The sequence below is a fragment of the Coregonus lavaretus genome, assembly GCF_964263955.1.
Source record: "Coregonus lavaretus genome assembly, chromosome: 1".
Lineage (NCBI taxonomy): Eukaryota > Metazoa > Chordata > Actinopteri > Salmoniformes > Salmonidae > Coregonus > Coregonus lavaretus.
The window spans coordinates 69775885-69798739 of record NC_139988.1 but is presented as its reverse complement, the minus strand read 5'-3'; the positions used below and the strand labels follow the sequence as shown (position 1 = coordinate 69798739).

Genomic DNA, 22855 nt, shown 5'->3' with positions numbered 1-22855 from the left:
TTTGAATTCCATGCTGTCACAGTCACTAGCCCATTCAAGCTTAACATCCTTGTCATTTATTGCCCTCCAGGTTCCCTTGGAGAGTTCATCAATGAGCTTGACAAGTTCCTTTCCTGAGGATGGCTCACCCCTCACAGTTCTGGGTGACTTTAACCTCCCTACGTCTGCCTTTGACCCATTTCTCTCTGCCTCCTTCTTTCCACTCCTTTCCTCTTTTGACCTCACCCTCTCACCGTCCCCCCCCCCCCCCCCCCCCCCCCTACTCACAAGGCAGGCAATACGCTTGACCTCATCTTTACTAGATGCTGTTAATGACAAAGCAAAAACAGACTTTTAGAATTTTTTGCAAATGTATGAAAAATAAAAAACAAATACCTTATTCACATAATTATTCAGACCCTTTGCTATGAGACTCGACATTTTGCTCAGGTGCATCCTGTTTCCATTTACCTTTCTTGAGATGTTTCTAGAACTTGATTGGAGTCCACCTGTGGTAAATTCAATTAATTGGAAATGATTTGCAAAAGCATAAACCTGTCTATATAAGGTCCCACAGTTGACAGTGCATGTCAGAGCAAAAACCAAGCCATGAGGTCGAAGGAATTGTCCGTAGAGCTCCGAGACAGGATTGTGTCGAGGCACAGATCTGGGGAAGGGTACCAAAACATTTCTACTTCATTGAAGGTCCCCAAGAACACAGTGGCCTCCATCATTCTTAAATGGAATAAGTTTAGAACCACCAAGAGTCTTCCTAGAGCTGGCCGCTCGGCCAAACTGAGAAATTGGGGGAGAAGGGCCTTGGTCAGGGAAGTGACCAAGGACTCGATGGTCACTCTGACAGAGCTCCAGAGTTCCTCTGTGGAGATGGGAGAACCTTCCAGAAGGACAACCATATGGTAGAGGGGTTAGACGGAAGCCACTCCTCAGTAAAAGACACATGACAGCCCGCTTGGAGTTTGCCAAAAGGCACCTAAAAGACTCTCAGACCATGAGAAACAAGATTCTCTGATCTGATGAAACCAAGATTGAACTCTTTGGCCTGAATGCCAAGTGTCACATCTGGAGGAAACCTGGCACCATCCCTACGGTGAAGCATGGTGGTGGCAGCATCATGCAGTCGGGATGTTTTTCAGCAGCAGGGACTGGGAGACTAGTCAGGATCGATGGAAAGATGAATGGAGCAAAGTAAAGAGAGATCCTTGAGAAAACCTGCTCGAGAGCACTCAGCTTCTCAGACTGGGGCAAAGGTTCACCTTCCAACAGGACAACAACCCTAAGCACACAGCCAAGACAACGCAGGAGTGGCTTCGGGACAAGTCTCTGAATGTCCTTGAGTGACCCAGCCAGATCCCAGACAGGAACCCGATCTAACAACTCTGGAGAGACCTGAAAATAGCTGTGCAGCGACGCTCCCCAGCTTGTAGCATCATACCCAAGAAGACTCCAGGCTGTAATCGCTACCAAAGGTGCTTCAACAAAGTACTGAGTAAAGGGTCTGAATACTTATGTAAATTTGATATTTCAGTTTTTTATTTTTTATTAAATTAGCAAACATTTCTACAAACCTGTTTTTGCTTTGTCATTATGGGGTATTGTTTGTAGATTGATGAGGGGAAAACAATTTAATCAATTTTAGAATAGGCTGTAACGTAACAAAATATGGAAAAAGTCAAGGGGTCTCAATACTATCCGAATGCACTGTAAATAGTTAATAACTGCTAAATAGTTAACCAAATAGCTACCCGGAATATCTGCATTGACCCCCTTTGACTCATCACATACACTGCTGCAACTGCTTATTATCTAACCTGTTGCCTAGTCACTTTACCCCCACCTATATGTACATATCTACCTGAATTACCTCATACTCCTGCATCGACTCGGTACTGGTACCCTGTGTATATAGCCAAGTTATCGTTACTCATTGTGTATTTATTCCTTGTGTTATTATATTTCAGTTATTTTAAAATGTTTCTCTCTGCACCAGACATGTGAATAAAAAATAACAGCTGGCATTGATGCTTCCACGGCCAAGTTCAAATGCTGACATCAAATTCAAAGCAATCGGCGCACTGCCTAAACGGCTGACCGGCAAATCAAACTGTCTGGCACTGTCTCTGCTCTCTGCTTTCTTAACGTGAGAGAAAGACGCTCAGGCTGGAGGCTTCTCTCCGAGCGATGCTCCGCATGGTCCTAAAGCCAGCCAATGAATACGCTAAACAGCCGATACATTTGAATCGGGATTGGAATGATTTGTCTACTTTTTTGTAGCCTACTTGGACATTTTTGGTCTTAAGCTAGGGTATTGTGACTGCCATACCCAACTGACGCCCCTGCCCCATAATGCAACACACTTTGAAAGGCGGTGACTGACAAAAGTGATCCGCTCGCATGCACCCATTATGATGGATTAAGCAAAAAAACTTTTCTCTCACCTCTTTTTCTGATGTAAGTTTGGTGTAAAAAGGGTGCGTCTTCAGCCTCTCATAGACTTGCTCAAAGAAGTCATTGTAGTCGTAACCCTCGTTGGACTTCTGACCAATGACAAAGACCATGTTGAAGGCCCTCGTGGTCGCCAGGTCATTCCTGATGTTCATGGCATATTTCCACAGGTTGTCCTGTTCAAACCAAAGGTGGTGGACAAAGAAAGGTTTTCATGGCTGCATTCCAGTGTAAAAAGTTGTCCCCCTCTCCTCTGCTCTTGTTTATCGTACCTCTCACATTTGAGTAAAGTAAAGCCAGCACTGAGCTGGTTACACCTAACGACACATACCTCGGTAGAGTAATTAGATCATCGGGCTGATCTGTCAGGTTCACAAGTGGCATTGTTGTGATAAACCTTTGTGAACTTCTCAGCCACAATTATAATTTTTTTCAACTACAGGGTTGCCCTGGCTTCTTTTATTATACTGAACAAAAATATAAACGCAACATGTAAAGTGTAAAGTGAAATAAAAGATCACCAACATTTTCCATATGCCAAAAAGCGTATTTCTCTCCCGAGTGGCGCAGCGGTCTAAGGAACTGCATCGCAGCGCTAGAGGCGTCACTACAGATCCGGGTTCGATCCCGGGCTGTGTCGCAGCCGGCCGTGAACGGGAGACCCATGAGGCGACGCACAATTGGCCCAGCGTCGTCCGGGTTAGGGGAGGGTTTGGCCGGTTGGGATGTCCTTGTCCCATCGCGCTCTAGCGACTCCTTGTGGTGGCCGGGCGCATGCACGCTGACTTCCGTCGCCAGCTGTACTGTGTTTTCTCTGACACATTGGTGTGGCTGGCTTCCGGGTTAAGCGAGCAGTGTGTCAAGAAGCAGTGCAGCTTGGCGGGGTCGTGTTTTGGAGGACGCACGGCTCTTGACCTTCGCCTCAACCGAGTCCATACGGGAGTTGCAGCAATAGGACAAGACTGTAACTACCAATTGGATATCATGAAATTGGGGGAGAAAAATGGGTATATATTTTTTAAACAACTTGTGTTTTGACATGACAGGAATCAATAATTCCTGTAGTGGTCCTCTGTAGCTCTGCTGGTAGAGCACGGCGCTTGTAACGCCAGGGTAGTGGGTTCGATCCCTGGGACCACCCATACACAAAAATGTATGCACGCATGACTGTATGTCACATTGGATAAAAGCGTCTGCTAAATGGAATATTATTATTATATTATAATTCAGTTGGAGATAAAGATGCTGTTGGATTCCACCGGAGCAGACCGGCAAAATACGTGCACTCGTAATTACACGTTTGCTTTAATCCGTTATCTGTATTTGTATTTATTTTTTTACAAATAACAGATTAAAGAAAACGTGTATCAAATGACACCCGATCATTGTAAGAGAATGGACGTTTTACGGTAGTTCTGAATAGCTGATTGGCTGACATCAGATTAATCTGGGACACACCTCGCATATGCTCAGAGCACTACTCACACTTGACGAATTAAGACAGACATTTTCTAACATGTCTGAAAATTATCTGGACACATAGATCACCTGGGAGCCAGGAGTTGCACAGGGCCAGGAGTTTTTCCTGACCAGGAAATATTCTGGGCCCTAATTGTGGCCTATACTTAAGGCCCAGAGTTTTTCCTCGACAGCTGGTCAAGAAAAACTCCTGGCGTTTCCATGCATTTTTAAAGTGAACTTAAAATAGAACATGTCTCACGTCATGTTCACCTCTTCCCACAGATATCAAAGTCTATAGATTTCAAAGTGATGACAAACAAGTAACAACATTACACTCAAGGTCAATGAGAGCACAGAGGGCAACGTTACAATATCTTAATTTATGTTGTAATTGACTCCATTAACTAATCCTGACTTGAATTGAGTACAACAGTATGAGTTATAATACCCATAAAACCTAGCAGTCAAACACGGAAATGGTTCCGATCATTTTTCCATTGTTCATTTTCCCCATAGGGGATTTTAGAAACATGTCAAATAAGGGCTGTGTTTTGTGTAGACTCACCCTGTTGTGACGTTTTGATAACCATGTAAATCTCTTTCGGACAAGGTGACTTTTATCAATATATTCACTTGTATTTACCCCCCAAAATTAAATGCTAATTAGCTGCTAATGTGGCTATCATACAGAACTACAAATACCCGTCTCAAGATTCACATCACTCACCAGGGCCATGATGATCTGGACGAGAGGTAAGAATCTCTGGATTAGCTATCTAATGTTAGCTAAATTGAGTAATAAATAAATTGGCTACATTTGTTTAAATTTACAATTCTGTGAACTGTCTTGGGCAAGTTTTACATTTACACAATACATGTTATCTAGCTAGCTAGCTAGCTTATGGTTAGCTAGTTACCAACATTATCTGGGCTAGATGGCTACATTAGCCGTCTATTTATCTAGCCGTTTAAATGAATGAGAAATTCATAAAAACAAGTTTAGCTTTCTTTGGATATTATAAACCAACAGTCTAGCTTACTAGTTAACTAGCTAGCTAACTTAGATGGTGAAGCTAGGCGTTCTTGATAATGTTTGTTTGTGTCTGTGGGTGAGGGGTGGGTAGCCCACTTCAAGCACTACTTGACTTGTAACTACCCTACCTAGCTGTATTATTTTGGGCTGGCTTTTTGAGACATTTCAAAGATTAACTGAATAGCATCCTTTCTTTAGTCAACATCATGCTTACTTTACTGCAGGAAGACATTGATCTGTTTGCTGTTACACTCTGGACAGCAGATCATTACTATAGCTAGTAGGCAAAAGTGATGGGGTAAAAAAAATTGCTACAGTTACATATCACTATATTATTTTGGACATTATTATATCGATACTTTGAATCCAAGTATCGAATTGTAAAAGAAAAAAAAGAAAAAAGAAAAATATTATAATATATACAGTCGTGGTCAAAAGTTTTGAGAATGACACAAATACTAATTTTCACAAAGTCTGCTGCCTCAGTTTTGATGATGGCAATTTGCATATACTCCAGAATGTCATGGAGTGATCAGATGAATTGCAATTAATTGCAAAGTCCCTCTTTGCCATGAAAATGAACTTAATCCCCAAAAAACATTTCCACTGCATTTCAGCCCTGCCATCATGTCAGTGATTCTCTCGTTAACACAGGTGAGAGTGTTGATGAGGACAAGGCTGGAGATCACTGTGTCATGCTGATTGAGTTAGAATAACAGACTGGAAGCTTTAAAAGGAGTGTGGTGCTTGAAATCATTGTTCTTCCTCTGTTAACCATGGTTACCTGCAAGGAAACGCATGCCGTCATCATTGCTTTGCACAAAAAGGGCTTCACAGGCAAGGATATTGCTGCTATTAAGATTGCACCTAAATCAACCATTTATCGGATCATCAAGAACTTCAAGGAGAGAGGTTCAATTGTTGTGAAGAAGGCGTCAGGGCGCCCAAGAAAGTCCAGCAAGCACCAGGACCGTCTCCTAAAGTTGATTCAGCTGCGGGATCGGGGCACCACCAGTGCAGAGCTTGCTCAGGAATGGCAGCAGGCAGGTGTGAGTGCATCTGCACACACAGTGAGGCGAAGACTTTTGTAGGATGGCCTGGTGTCAAGAAGGCCAGCAAAGAAGCCACTTCTCTCCAGGAAAAACATCAGGGACAGACTGATATTCTGCAAAAGGTACAGGAATTGGACTGCTGAGGACTGGGGTAAAGTAATTTTCTCTGATGAATCCCTTTTCCGATTGTTTGGGGCATCCGGAAAACAACTTGTCTGGAGAAGACAAGGTGAGCGCTACCATCAGTCCTGTGTCATGCCAACAGTAAAGCATCCTGAGACCATTCATGTGTGGGGTTGCTTCTCAGCCAAGGGAGTGGGCTCACCCACAATTTTGCCTAAGAACACATCCATGAATAAAGAATGGTACCAACACATCCTCCGAGAGCAACTTCTCCCAACCATCCAATAACAGTTTGGTGACGACCAATGCATTTTCCAGCTTGATGGAGCACCTTGCCATAAGGCAAAAGTGATAACTAAGTGGCTCGGGGAACAAAACATCGAAAATGTGGGTCCATGGCCAGGAATCTCCCCAGACCTTAATCCCATTGAGAACTTATGGTCGATCCGCAAGAGGCGGGTGGACAAACAAAAACAAACAAATTCTGACAAACTCCAAGCATTGATTATGCAAGAATGGGCTGCCATCAGTCAGGATGTGGCCCAGAAGTTAATTGACAGCATGCCAGGGCGGATTGCAGAGGTCTTGAAAAAGAAGGGTCAACACTGCAAATATTGACTCTTTGCATAAACGTAATGTAATTGTCAATAAAAGCCTTTGACACTAATGGAATGGTAGTAATTATACTTCAGTATACCATAGTAACATCTGACAAACATATCTCATAACACTGAAGCAGTAAACTTTGTGAAGACCAATACTTGTGTCATTCTCAAAACGTATTACAATTACAAATCGATACTTGGATTCAAAGTATCGATATAATGATGTCCAAAATACTATATTACCAGTCAAAAGTTTGGACACACCTACTCATTCAAGTTTTTTTTAACCATTTTTACTATGTTCTACATTGTAAAATAATAGTGATGAAATAACACATATGGAATCATGTAGTAAACAAAAAAGTGCTAAACAAATCAAAATATATTTTGTATTTGAGATTCTTCAAAGTAGCCACCCTTTGCCTTGATGACAGCTTTGCACACTATTGGCATTCTCTCAACCAGCTTCATGAGGAATGCTTTTTCAACAGTCTTGATGGAGTTCCCACATATGCTGAGCACTTGTTGGCTGCTTTTCCTTCACTCTGCGGTCCAACTCATCCCAAACCATCTCAATTGGGTTGCGGTCGGGGGATTGTGGAGGCCAGGTCATCTGATGCAGCACTCCATCACTCTTATTCTAGGTCAAATAGCCCTTACACAGCCTGGAGGTGTTTTTTGGGTCATTGTCCTGTTGAATAACATATAGTAGTCCCACTAAGCGCAAACCAGATGGGATGGCGTATCGCTGCAGAATGCTGTGGTAACCATGCTGGTTAAGTGTGCCTTGAATTCAAAATAAATCACAGACAGAGTCACCAGCAAAACACCCCCACACCATCACACCTCCTCCATGCTTCATGGTGGGAACCACACATGCGGAGATCATCCATTCACCTACTCTGCGTCTCACAAAGACACGTTGGTTGGAACTAAAAGTCTCAAATTTGGACTCATCAGACCAAAGGACAGATTTCCACCGGTCTAATGTCCATAGCTTGTGTTTCTTATTGTCTCATCTTCTTATTGGTGTCCTTCAGTAGTGGTTTCTTGGCAGGAATTCGACCATGATGGCCTGATTCACGAAGCCAAAGATTGTTAACTTCCTCCATTTTGTACTTGACCTTTCTAGACGCAGACCTGAAGACATTCAAGCAGCTCTTTGAGAGCAAGCATCCCAAGTGGTCCAATGGTCCCAGTACTGTTTGACATACAGGCCTAAGTGACCACACACACTCAAATGGACCTACAGCTGGGGTAAGATTCTTCCACCATTCACACATAGCAGACATAGTGTAAACCACCATGTTGTCAACAAAATGCTGTCCTCAATGTTTAAGTTGTATTGGGTATGGCTACATTTTTGGAAATGCTGTGATGACTCATCGTCTTTAATGTTGTGATTCACAGACACACAAAGATCACGATTTGAATGCTGCAACCGAGATGGAATGACGTTGAGGTTCACAAGCTGAGACCTCAAGTATGACATGGGCCGGATATTTGTGACAAAGACCTAAAAGGGGTGCAGAAGCAGCCCTTATTCCACACACTGCCTTTTATGCCCTATGGTCCCTCAACTTCGGAAACTTTGGTACTCGCCATCTTATCTCAATAAACCCACCCTACCTTCACCCAATTTCCCTATGCTGCTTCCTTCACTTGTTCTTCTCCTGATTTGATAACATCTAGACTCATAACACGTTTAAAGGCGCTTACACACGGGCCGCGGTAAACTGTAATTTAACCACGAGAAAACGTGCCTACCGTGTGTAGAGACCAGCGGTCCCGGTTGTTGTGAGCTTTAATGTTGTCATTAAAACATTGCTTGATTTGTTGACAAGATGAACTCTGCTCATTGGTCGAGCATGCGCTGCGGCCACTCAAGACTTCAGTTAATTACAGCACAGAGCTAGCGGCGCAGCCTCACGGAAGCAAGCACCACGAACACGGCCGCATGCAAAACCGCCGCCCTACTCCCATTGAAGTCTATGAGACCTTTGCCACTTACCATGGGTCATATGTAAGCACCTTAAAAGTGTTGTGGTGTGCTGTTTTTTCTACCTCTTTTTCACCTGTGTAATGCTGTCCTCCTGCTTATTCTGGGGGTCAGACTGAATGCAGTGGTAAATGTGCTGCTCACAATTGACAGCAGGAACATGGACCTGTTAAATTGACAAAAAGGGTGTTGATATTGCTGCGTTTAGGCATGGCTTCCTTGTTTTTAGTCTGTTAAGTGTGTTTCTCATTCTGCTGGAGTTGACCTAGTATTTTATACTAAACCTACCTTACAGTTGTTTCTCCATTTGTAACTCACCCACCAAAATTCACAATATGCTGTTTATAAATTTAGTTAGTTCTGAATTGCTTTAATACAGCAGTGCATTCTGACACAATGAATTGAAATAGATTTCACCTCGTTTATATAGTTGGCAGAAATGATAAGGCTGGAGAAGAAGAGGATCTGGGAAAATAAGGGTGTGTTGCTAATATCCTCTAGGTACTGTAGGTAGCTAGGCAGCTAGCTTCTTTGCAAAAAAAAAACTAGCCTAGTATTCATGGCACGTTGTAAATATCTGACTGCTACTAGGATAGTATTCTGTACAAGACACAAGACCAAATGCATAAATACGGAACAGTAAATGAAAATGCTCAATATATCTTTCATTTTGGATCAAGGTATCTAGAAGCTAGCTGACAGCAAAGGTGTCAGCTATAGATGACATGCCAGATTTGTAGTCTTGCATGATGTCTACTCTGATACTAATTAGCATTTTCGAATGTGAGCGTAAATAGAGACTAATATATTGATGAAAGTCACCTTGTCCAAGAAAAATTTACATGGTTATCAAAATGTCACGCCAGAGAAAGCCTACATGAAACACAGACCTTCTTTGAAGTGGTTCTAAAATCCACATGGGAAAAATGAATGGTGAAAATATTATAGGTTTTATGGGTATTATGACACGTCCACTGTGGGGCTCTATGGCTCTACAATAAGACCATTAGAGGTCCCTCTTGAGCTGACATCCTGCCACCAGTTGACAGGTGTCTTGAATAACCTATGGCTGCTAAGCTATGACTGGAGTAGGGTGAAGTTTTCCATAAATGATGATCTTGGTTCAGTTTTTGCATTTGCATTTCCCCCACTAATGGTTAAGGTTAGGATTGGGGGAGGAGATGCTGATTGCTGATCCTAAATCTGTACCTAGGGTGTAAACATTGACAATAATACAGTGTACATTTCAGAAAATCCTGAGCCTCAAGGTCCAGGAGTTTTTCTTCTGATGACATGATCTGAGCAGGCAAAACGAACCTTTATAGGCACACTGTAGACACACTACAAATTATAAAGTCTTTATAGGGCATTTGTAAAGTCTTCATAAGCCATACATACTGTAGATGCTTCACAAATTATTTCTGAGGCAAGTCATACTACTTAAAAGGTGATATAAACAGTCAATTACATTTGTATGTAGGCCTACTACTCGCCACAATGATTAACATATTTTAACTAACCCTAACTTTAACTAACCCTACCTGTGGCATCAAGCTACACACTCACGCACAATGACACTCCAACACACACATAATAACATGCACACACATTTATACTGATACTACACACACACTCACATACAATCATAATTTACGCTGCTGCTACTCTGTTTCTCATATATCCTGATGCCTAGTCACCTTACCCTTATACATATCTACCTCTATCACTCCATGCACATTTTAAATATGGTGTTGGAACTGACCCTGTATATAGCTTCTTACTTTCTCGTATTTCTTGTATGTTTTTGTTCTACCTTACGTTATCGTTTATGCTACATTGATTTTGATTACTGCATTGTTGGGTTTGGAGCTTGCAAGAAAGGCATTTCACTGTACTTGTGAACATGGCATTAAAAACTTGAAACTTACTCACCAAATTGCCACTGACCTCAAAATGTTGCAGAAGAAAAAAAACATACTCTCCAGCCATCAGGCCCTGCCTCTCCGCCTCCATTAAAAGGTTAATTGCATCCTCGGCGTTGGTCATCACCACAATCACTAGGAGAAGATGGGAAATTATGGTTTCGGTAACGTGGGTTTCAGTAAGCTTTTTGGACCAGTTTCCCAGACAGATTAAACCTAGTCCTGGACTCAATAGTGCATTCAATGAAATCCATTCAGAATACTTTTTAGTTCAGGACTAAACTGAATCTGTGTCTGGGAAACCAGCCCATAATGTACAACTGGTTGGTAGTAGGAGCTTAGTCTCGCAAAATGAATATACCTGAGTCAAATTATGTCAGGTCAATACTTTCAAATGGTTTAGCTGTGCTTGATTATGTTCAGTGCATAGAGCCAATTAAAAACAAAAAACGACATTTTAAGTGAGAAGTAGGCATTGGTCTCAAGCCAAAGAAGAAAGGAAACTCACATGAACAACACAATGCCTATTCCACCCATGATCTACCAAGGTTTTCCAGCACACAGCTTTGGGCTTCTACAGTATCTATGTTGGTATTGTATTTCAAACTATATGTAGGCAGGTTTCTTAGGATTAAAACCTTCTTGATATTAACAGCTGATTTTCCAGAGGAAAGCAAAAAACCAGAAACCCATTTAAGCCAATAAGGAGTAAAGAGAATTGAGCAAGCTCCTGGAAAATACACAAATAATCAACATGTTCTCATTAACTATTTGCAGTGCCTTCAAAAGTATTCATACCCCTTGAATTATTCAACAGTTTGTTGTGTTACAGCCTCAATTCAAAATGGAATAAACTGATTTTATTCTCACCCATTTACACACAATACCACGTAATGACAAAATGAAAACATGTTTTCCGAAATTTTTACTAATTTATTGAAAATGAAATACAGAAATATCTAATTTACATAGGTATTCACACCCCTGAATCAGTACTTTGTATAAGCACCGTTGGCAACGATTACAGCTGTGCGTCTTCTCGGTAAGTCTCTAAGAGCTTTCCACAGCTGGATTGTGCAACATTTGCCCATTATTCTTTAACAAATTCTTCAAGCTCTGCCAAATTGTTTGCTGATCATTGCTAGACAACCATTTTCAACTCTTGCCATAGATTTTCAAGTAGATTTAAGTCAAAACTGTAACTCTGCCACTGAGGAACATTCACTGTCTTCTTTCTAACCAAGTCCAGGGTAGATTTGGCCATGTGTTTTAGGTTATTGTCCTGCTGAAAGGTGAATTCATCTCACAGTGTCTGTTGCAAAGCAGACTGAACCAGGTTTTCCTCTAAGATTTTCAGTTTCTTTTCATCCTGAAAAACTCCAGAGTCCTTAACGATTCACAGCATACCCATAACATGATGCAGCCACCACTATGCTTGAAAATATGGAGAGTGGTACTCAGTAATGTGTTGTATTGGATTTGCCCCAAACATAACACTTTGTATTCAGGACAAAAAGTTAAATGATTTGCCACATTTTTTGCAGTATTACTTTAGTGCCTTGTTGCAAACAGGATGCATGTTTTTTAATATTTTTGTTCTGTATAGGCTTCCTTCTTTTCACTCTGTCAATTAGGTTAGTATTGTGGAGTAACTAAAATGTTGTTGATCCATCCTCAGTTTTCTCCTATCACAGCCATTAAACTGTAACTGTTTTAAAGTCACCATTAGCCTCATAGTGAAATCCCTGAGCAGTTTCCTTCCTCTACAGCAACTGAGTTAGGAAGGACACCTGTATCTTTGTAGTGACTGGGTGTATTGATACACCATCCAAAGTCTAATTACTAACTTCACCATGCTCAAAGGGATATTCATAGGAATAGGTGCCCTTCTTTGCGAGGCATTGGAAAACTCCCCTGGTCTTTGTGGTCGAATCTGTGTTTGAAATTCACTGCTCGACTGAGGGACCTAACAGATAATTGTATGTGGGGGATACACACCCTGATCTGTTTCACCTGTCTTGTGCTTGTCTCCACCCCCCTCCAGGCCCATTATCCCCTGTGCATATATACCTGTGTTTTATGTTTGTCTGTTGCCAGTTCGTCTTGTCAAGCCTACCAGCGTTTTCCCCGTAGTCATGTTTTCTCTCTAGTCCCTGTTTTCTAGTTTTCCTGGTTTTGACCATTCTGCCTGCCCTGACCCTGAGCCTGTGTGCCGTTCTGTACCTTATGACACTGCCCTGGATTACTGACCTCTACCTGACCCTGACCTGTTACTTGCCTGCCCCTGTTGTTGTAATACACTTTTGTTACTTCGAACTGTCTGCATCTGGGTCTTATCCTGAGGTCTGATCGATACAGAGATACGGTAGTCATTCAAAAATAATGTCAAACACTATTATTGCACACAGAGTGAGTCCATGCAACTTATGTGACTTCTTAAGCAAATGTTTACTAATTAACTTATTTAGGCTTGACATAAGAAAGGGGTTGAATACTTATTGACTCGAGACATTTCAGCTTTTAACTTTTAATTAATTTGTAAAAATTTCAAAAAACATAATTCCACTGACATTATGGGGTATTGTGTGTATGCTAGTGACAAATCATATCCATTTAATCAATTTTAAATTCAGGCTGTAACACAACAAAATGTGGAAAAAGGCAAGGGTTGTGAATACTTTATGAAGACACTGTACAATAAAATTTACCTAAAAGTTTACTGAAGAAAGGCCTAGTTCTACATTACCTGTAAACAAAAGTGAGTTATCACTAAATATAAAATGTGCAACCAAATGTACATTCATCAGATATAGTCAACGTATAAGTACAATTCAGGGATGGCCACAATTGCTCTTGACAAGCTACAGGTTTAAGCACAGTTCTACCACACCTGATTCTACTATTCATGGTCAAATTGAACAGTTGAGGTCTTGATGACCAGCTGAGTAGTAGAATCAGGTGTGGTAGCCCTGGGCTTGAATAAAAAAAATACATGCATAACCCAGTTGCTTGTCATGAGCAATATTGGTAACTGCTGATATAAACACTGCTGAGAAACACCTGTAAAATAAAAAAGTCATTAGACAAGTACAAAACACTCTTAAGTGGATAGGTGCGCTAAATCCTTTAGCTACAAATGTTCTTAGTAATTCTGTACCCAGCTGTCCAACTCCAGTAAAAGAGCATACATTCCCACATTTATAAATGGCAGTATAAATATGAAAACAGATGGGAATACTCACAGATTTGCACCAGAACAAGTATTGATAGTGTGCGAAGTACCATGTGTACTGCGTGCATTTGAATTGCCATAAGTCGTTTGTCAGCTCCACATGCGCAAGCTTGCATTTCTCCGTGACAGAATCATGCCCACAATCCACCACTCTGCCATAAAAAACTCTGTCCCTGGGCAGTACCGTAGGGAAGTTATTCATCTCACGGATGAGGGCAACGACTCCTTCCTTTAGAGTCTGAGGGCTGGTCTCTACAGCAGTTCTAGCAAGACAGACGCAGTACTACACATCACCACACTCACTGCCACTTGCCTGCCATTCAACGAACCCAAAGCCTCTTTTAAGAGCCACCTAATAAATTAAAATAAGTGTGTGTGTCAGGAGCGGGCAGTCAAAACAATAAACTAAATCATGGTCAAAATGTATCCTCCAGGAGGCAAACCCACAATCTTCACAGGCGGTAACTCTAACCATTACACTACAGTCGTGGTCAAATGTTTTGAGAATGGCACAAGTATTGGTCTTCACAAAGTTCGCTGCTTCAGTGTTATGAGATATTTTTGTCAGATGTTACTATGGTATACTGAAGTATAATTACAAGCATTTCATAAGTGTCAGGCTTTTATTGACAATTACATTAAGTTTATGCAAAGAGTCAATATACACTTCTTTTTCAAGACCTCTGCAATCCGCCATGGCATGCTGTCAATTAGCTTCTGGGCTACATCCTGACTGATGGCAGCCCATTCTTGCATAATCAATGCTTGGAGTTTGTCAGAATTTGTGGGTTTTTGTTTGTCCACACGCCTCTTGAGGATCGACCACAAGTTCTCAATGGGATTAAGGTCTGGGGAGATTACTGGCCATGGACCCAAAATGTCAATGTTTTGTTCCCCGAGCCACTTAGTTATCACTTTTGCCTTGTGGCAAGGTGCTCCATCATGAAAATGACTTTACCCCAGTCCTCAGCAGTCCAATCCCTGTACCTTTTGCAGAATATCAGTCTGAATCAACTTTAGGAGACGGTCCTGGCGCTTGCTGGACTTTCTTGGGCGCCCTGACGCCTTCTTCACAACAATTGAACATCTCTCCTTGAAGTTCTTGATGATCCGATAAATGGTTGATTTAGGTGCAATCTTACTAGCAGCAATATCCTTGCCTGTGAAGCCCTTTTTGTGCAAAGCAATGATGACGGCACGTGTTTCCTTGCAAGTAACCATGGCTAACAGAGGAAGAACAATGATTTCAAGCACCACACTCCTTTTAAAGCTTCCAGTCTGTTATTCTAACTCAATCAGCATGACAGAGTGATCTCCAGCCTTGTCCTCGTCAACACTCTCACCTGTGTTAACGAGAGAATCACTGACATGATGGCAGGGCTGAAATGCAGTGGAAATGATTTTTGGGGATTAAGTTCATTTTCATGGCAAAGAGGGTCTTTGCAATTAATTGCAATTCATCTGATCACTCTTCATGACATTCTGGAGTATATGCAAATAGTCATCATCAAAACTGAGGCAGCAGACTTTGTGAAAATTAGTTTTTGTGTCATTCTCAAAACGTTTGACCACGACTGTACAAACCCTGTTCTCAAAATATTAATTTAGACAGACGCGAAGTCCAAAATAATTTTGTTCATTCATATCAAGTTTTTATCAAAAGCAATCACTTATGCATGTGAAATAACAGAATCCTTCTCTTTTTTAAATATTTTTGTTATTATATACAATTATCAACTACTTACATCCCTACATCAAAAATGTCTAGCAAAACAAAACACAGGTATAAACAAGAAAATACTAAATACATACAATATATATACAGTTGAAGTCGGAAGTTTACATACACCTAAGCCAAATACATTTAAACTCAGTTTTTCACAATTCCTGACATTTAATCCTAGTAGAAATTCCCTGTCTTAGGTCAGTTAGGATCACCACTTTATTTTAAGAATGTGAAATGTCAGAATAACTGTAGAGAGAATTATTTCTTTCAGCTTTTATTTCTTTCATCACATTCCCAGTGGGTCAGAAGTTTACATACACTCAACTAGTATTTCTTAGCATTGCTTTAAAATTGTTTAACTTGGGTCAAACGTTTCGGGTAGCCTTCCACAAGCTTCCCATAATAAGTTGGGTGAATTTTGCCCATTCCTCCTGACAGAGCTGGTGTAACTGAGTCAGGTTTGTAGGCCTCCTTGCTCGCACACGCTTTTTCAGTTCTGCCCACAAATGTTCTATAGGATTGAGGTCAGGGCTTTGTGGCCACTACAATATCTTGACTTTGTTGTCCTTAAGCCATTTTGCCACAACTTTGGAAGTATGCTTGGGGTCACTGTCCATTTGGAAGACCCATTTGCAACCAAGTGTTAACTTCCTGACTGATGTCTTGAGATGTTGTTTCAATATATCCACATCATTTTCCTTCCTCATGATGCCATCTATTTTGTGAAGTGCACTAGGCCCTCCTGCAGCAAAGCACACCCACAGCATGATGCTGCCACTGCCGTGCGTCATGGTTGGGATGGTGTTCTTCGGCTTGCAAGCCCCCCCTTTTTCCTCCAAACATAACAATGGTCATTATGGCCAAAGAGTTCTCTTTTTGTTTAATCAGACCAGAAGACAATTCTCGAAAAAGTACGATCTTTGTCCCCATGTGCAGTTGCAAACCGTAGTCTGGCTTTTTTATGGCGGTTTTGGAGCAGTGGCTTCTTCCTTGCTGAGCGGCCTTTTAGGTTATGTCAATATAGGACTCGTTTTACTGTGGATATAGATACTTTTGTACCTGTTTCCTCCAGCATCTTCACAAGGTCCTTTGCTGTTGTTCTGGGATTGATTTGCACTTTTCGCACCAAAGTACGTTCATCTCTAGGAGACAGAACGCGTCTCCTTCCTGAGAGGTATGACGGCTGCGTGGTCCCATGGTGTTTATACTTGCATACAATTTTTTGTACAGATGAACGTGGTACCTTCAGGCGTTTGGAAATTGCTCCCAAGGATGAACCAGACCTGTGGAGGTCTACCATTTTTTTATGAGGTCTTGGCTGATTTCCTTTGGTTTTCCCATGATGTCAAGCAAAGAGGCACTAATTTTGAAGGTAGGCCTTGAAAAACATCCACAGGTACACCTCCAACTGACTCAAATTATTTCAATTAGCCTATCAGAAGCTTCTAAAGCCATGACATCATTTTCTGGAATCTTCCAAGCTGTTTAATGGCCCATCAACTTGGTGTATGTAAACTTCTGAAGCACTGGAATTGTGATACAGTGAATTATAAGTGAAATAATCTGTCTGTAAACAATTGTTGGAAATATACTTGTGTCATGCACAAAGTAGATGTCCTAACCGACTTGCCAAAACTATAGTTTGTTAACAAGACATTTGTGGAGTGGTTGAAAAATGAGTTTTAATGACTCCAACTTAAGTGTATGTAAACTTCCAACTTCAACTGTATATATACACTGCTCAAAAAAATAAAGGGAACACTTAAACAACACATCCTAGTTCTGAATGAATGAAATCATCTTATTAAATACTTTTTTCTTTACATAGTTGAATGTGCTGACAACAAAATCACACAAAAATTATCAATGGAAATCAAATGTATCAACCCATGGAGGTCTGGATTTGGAGTCACCCTCAAAATTAAAGTGGAAAACCACACTACAGGCTGATCCAACTTTGATGTAATGTCCTTAAAACAAGTCAAAATGAGGCTCAGTAGTGTGTGTGGCCTCCACGTGCCTGTATGACCTCCCTACAACGCCTGGGCATGCTCCTGATGAGGTGGCGGATGGTCTCCTGAGGGATCTCCTCCCAGACCTGGACTAAAGCATCCGCCAACTCCTGGACAGTCTGTGGTGCAACGTGGCGTTGGTGGATGAAGCGAGACATGATGTCCCAGATGTGCTCAATTGGATTCAGGTCTGGGGAACGGGCGGTCCATAGCATCAATGCCTTCCTCTTGCAGGAACTGCTGACACACTCCAGCCACATGAGGTCTAGCATTGTCTTGCATTAGGAGGAACCCAGGGCCAACCGCACCAGCATATGGTCTCACAAGGGGTCTGAGGATCTCATCTCGGTACCTAATGGCAGTCAGGCTACCTCTGGCGAGCACATGGAGGGCTGTGCGGCCCCCCAAAGAAATGCCACCCCACACCATGACTGACCCACCGCCAAACCGGTCATGCTGGAGGATGTTGCAGGCAGCAGAACGTTCTCCACGGCGTCTCCAGACTCTGTCACATCTGTCACGTGCTCAGTGTGAACCTGCTTTCATCTGTGAAGAGCACAGGGCGCCAGTGGCGAATTTGCCAATCTTGGTGTTCTCTGGCAAATGCCAAACGTCCTGCACGGTGTTGGGCTGTAAGCACAACCCCCACCTGTGGACGTCGGGCCCTCATACCACCCTCATGGAGTCTGTTTCTGACCGTTTGAGCAGACACATGCACATTTGTGACCTGCTGGAGGTCATTTTGCAGGGCTCTGGCAGTGCTCCTCCTGCTCCTCCTTGCACAAAGGTGGAGGTAGCGGTCCTGCTGCTGGGTTGTTGCCCTCCTACGGCCTCCTCCACGTCTCCTGATGTACTGGCCTGTCTCCTGGTAGCGCCTCCATGCTCTGGACACTACGCTGACAGACACAGCAAACCTTCTTGCCACAGCTCGCATTGATGTGCCATCCTGGATGAGCTGCACTACCTGAGCCACTTGTGTGGGTTGTAAACTCCGTCTCATGCTACCACTAGAGTGAAAGCACCGCCAGCATTCAAAAGTGACCAAAACATCAGCCAGGAAGCATAGGAACTGAGAAGTGGTCTGTGGTCACCACCTGCAGAACCACTTCTTTATTGGGGGTGTCTTGCTAATTGCCTATAATTTCCACCTGTTGTCTATTCCATTTGCACAACAGCATGTGACATTTATTGTCAGTCAGTGTTGCTTCCTAAGTGGTCAGTTTGATTTCACAGAAGTGTGATTGACTTGGAGTTACATTGTGTTGTTTAAGTGTTCCCTTTATTTTTTTGAGCAGTGTATAATAACAAACAAAAGATAAAAATGAATCTGACAATTCTTGTGCAATTGTATTCACTCAGAAAACATCTCATTATAATGATTCAGGAAGATGTTATTCTTTTTGTTATTGACTATGGATAATGTCTTAACAAGATGATTAAATTCAATCAAAAATATCTGTAATTTTGGTATAAAATTCTGGAATTTTTTAAAATAAGAAAATAAAAAATCACAATCATTTCAATGGTCTTGTTATCATTGCAGTAGTAACATATTATATCCTTCATGTCAAAAACATGGGTAGTGTTCAAAAAGGTAAATAAGTATTCTGCAAGGTTTTTCTAAAAATCGATCACAGATTTACAGTACCAGTCAAAAGTTTGGAAACAAATCAAATCAAATCAAATCAAATTGTATTGGTCACATGCGCCGAATACAACAGGTGCAGACATTACAGTGAAATGCTTACTTACAGCCCTTAACCAACAGTGCGTTTATTTTAAACAAAAAAAGTAAGAATAAAACAACAACAAAAAAAGTGTTGAGAAAAAAAGAGCAGAAGTAAAATAAAGTGACAGTAGGGAGGCTATATATACAGGGGGGTACCGTTGCAGAGTCAATGTGAGGGGGCACCGGCTAGTTGAGGTAGTTGAGGTAATGTGTACATGTGGGTAGAGTTAAAGTGACTATGCATAAATACTTAACAGAGTAGCAGCAGCGTAAAAAGGATGGGGTGGGGGGGCAGTGCAAATAGTCTGGGTAGCCATGATTAGCTGTTCAGGAGTCTTATGGCTTGGGGGTAGAAGCTGTTGAGAAGTCTTTTGGACCTAGACTTGGCACTCCGGTACCGCTTGCCGTGCGGTAGCAGAGAGAACAGTCTATGACTAGGGTGGCTGGAGTCTTTGACAATTTTGAGGGCCTTCCTCTGACACCGCCTGGTATAGAGGTCCTGGATGGCAGGAAGCTTTGCCCCAGTGATGTACTGGGCCGTACGCACTACCCTCTGTAGTGCCTTGCGGTCAGAGGCCAAGCAGTTGTCATACCAGGCGGTGATGCAACCAGTCAGGATGCTCTCGATGGTGCAGCTGTAGAATTTTTTGAGGATCTGAGGACCCATGCCAAATCTTTTTAGTCTCCTGAGGGGGAATAGGCTTTGTCGTGCCCTCTTCACGACTGTCTTGGTGTGTTTGGACCATGATAGTTCGTTGGTGATGTGGACACCAAGGAACTTGAAGCTCTCAACCTGTTCCACTACAGCCCCATCGATGAGAATGGGGGCGTGCTCAGTCCTCTTTTTTTTCCTGTAGTCCACAATCATCTCCTTTGTCTTGGTCACGTTGAGGGAGAGGTTGTTGTCCTGGCACCACACGGCCAGATCTCTGACCTCCTCCCTATAGGCTGTCTCATCGTTGTCGGTGATCAGGCCTACCACTGTTGTGTCGTCGGCAAACTTAATGATGGTGTTGGAGTCGTGCCTGGCCATGCAGTCATGGGTGAACAGAGAGTACAGGAGGGGACTGAGCACGCACCCCTGAGGGGCCCCCGTGTTGAGGATCAGTGTGGCAGATGTGTTGTTACCTAAACCTTACCACCTGGGGGCAGCCCGTCAGGAAGTCCAGGATCCAGTTGCAGAGGGAGGTGTTTAGTCCCAGGATCCTTAGCTTAGTGATGAGCTTAGAGGGGCACTATGGTGTTGAATGCTGAGCTGTAGTCAATGAATAGCATTCTCACGTAGGTGTTCCTCTTGTCCAGGTGGGAAAGGGCAGTGTGGAGTGCGATAGAGATTGCATCATCTGTGGATCTGTTGGGGCGGTATGCAAATTGGAGTGGGTCTAGGGTTTCTGGGATTATGCTGTTGATGTGAGCCATGACCAGTCTTTCAAAGCACTTCATGGCTACAGACGTCAGTGCTACGGGTCGGTAGTCATTTAGGCAGGTTATCTTAGAGTTCTTGGGCACGGGGACTATGGTGGTCTGCTTGAAACATGTTGGTATTACAGACTCAGTCAGGGACATGTTGAAAATGTCAGTGAAGACACTTGCCAGTTGGTCAGCACATGCTCGGAGTACACGTCCTGGTAATCCGTCTGGCCCTGCGGCCTTGTGAATGTTGACCTGCTTAAAAGTCATACTCACATCGGCTACGGAGAGCGTGATCACATAGTCATTCGGAACAGCTGGTGCTCTCATGCATGCTTCAGTGTTGCTTGCCTCGAAGCGAGCATAGAAGTGGTTTAGCTCGTCTGGTAGGCTTGTGTCACTGGGCAGCTCGCGGCTGTGCTTCCCTTTGTAGTCTGTAATAGTTTTCAAGCCCTGCCACATCCGACGAGCGTCAGAGCCAGTGTAGTATGATTCAATCTTAGACCTGTATAGACTCTTTGCCTGTTTGATGGTTCGTCGGAGGTCATAGCGGGATTTCTTATAAGCGTCCGGGTTAGAGTCCCGTTCCTTGAAAGCGGCAGCTCTACCCTTTAGCTCAGTGCGGATGTTTCCTGTAATCCATGGCTTCTGGTTGGGGTATGTACTTACGGTCACTGTGGGGACGACATCATCGATGCACTTATTGATGAAGCCAGTGACTGATGTGGTGTACTCCTCAATGCTGTCTGAAGAATCCCGGAACATGTTCCAGTCTGTGCTAGCAAAACAGTCCTGTAGCCTAGCATCTGCGTCATCTGACCACTTTTTTATTAACCGAATCACTGGTGCTTCCTGCTTCAGTTTTTGCTTATAAGCAGGAATCAGGAGGATAGAGTTATGGTCAGATTTGCCAAATGGAGGGCGAGGGAGAGCTTTGTATGCGTCTCTGTGTGTGGAGTAAAGGTGGTCTAGAGTTTTTTTTCCCTCTGGTTGCACATTTAACATGCTGGTAGAAATTAGGTAGAACGGATTTAAGTTTCCCTGCATTAAAGGGTTCTTCAATATTTTTACTATTTTCTACATTGTAGAATAATAGTGAAGACATCAAAATTATGAAATAACACATATGGAATCATGTAGTAACCAAAAAAGTGTTAAACAAATCAAAATATATGTTATATTTGAGATTCTTCAAATAGCCACCCTTTGCCTTGATGACAGCTTTGCACACTCTTGGCATTCTCTCAACCAGCTTTACCTGGAATGCTTTTCAAACAGTCTTGAAGGAGTTCCCACATCTGCTTAGCACTTGTTGGCTGCTTTTCCTTCACTCTGCCGTCCGACTCATCCCAAACCATCTCAATTGGGTTGAGGTCGGGGGATTGTGGAGGCCAGGTCCTCTGATGCAGCACTCCATCACGCTCGTTCTTGGTAAAATAGCCCTTACACAGCCTGGAGGTGTGTTGGGTCATTGTCCTGTTGAAAAACAAATGATAGTCCCACTAAGCCCAAACCTGATGGGATGGCAGATCGCTGCAGAATGCTGACGTAGCCATGCTGGTTAAGTGTGCCTTGAATTCTAAATGAATCACAGACAGTGTCACCAGCAAAGCACCCCCACACCATAACACCTCCTCCATGCTTCATGGTGGGAACCACACATGCAGAGATCATCCGTTCACCCACACCGCATCTCACAAAGACACGACGGTTGGAACCAAAAATCTCCAATTTGGACTCCAGACCAAAGGACACATTTCCACCGGTCTAATGTCCATTGCTCGTGTTTCTTGGCCCAAGCAGATCTCTTCTTATTATTGGTGTCCTTTAGTAGTGGTTTCTTTGCAGCAATTTGATCATGAATGCCTGATTCACACAGTCCCCTCTGAACAGTTGATGTTGAGATGTGTCTGTTACTTGAACTCTGTGAAGCATTTATTTGGGCTGCAATTTCTGAGGCTGGTAACTCTAATGAACTTATCCTCTGCAGCAGAGGTAACTCTGGGTCTTCCATTCCTGTGGTGGTCCTCATGAGAGACAGTTTTGTCATAGCGCTTGATGGTTTTCGCAACTGACCTTCATGTCTTAAAGTAATGATGGACTGTCGTT

The 22855-nt window shown here is 42.6% G+C and overlaps 1 protein-coding gene across 1 annotated transcript in view; it reads right to left on the bottom strand.

The window, feature by feature from the left end:
• Positions 1-22855, bottom strand: part of gucy2g (guanylate cyclase 2g) — a gene marked incomplete at both ends in the record, with an annotated part of 160319 nt that overhangs the window by 67538 nt on the left and 69926 nt on the right. The window contains 2 exons of the mRNA XM_084167484.1: positions 2436-2618; positions 10663-10772. Of these exons, the coding sequence (XP_084023610.1) occupies positions 2436-2618; positions 10663-10772 (293 nt within the window). The remainder of the gene's footprint in view (positions 1-2435; positions 2619-10662; positions 10773-22855) is intronic.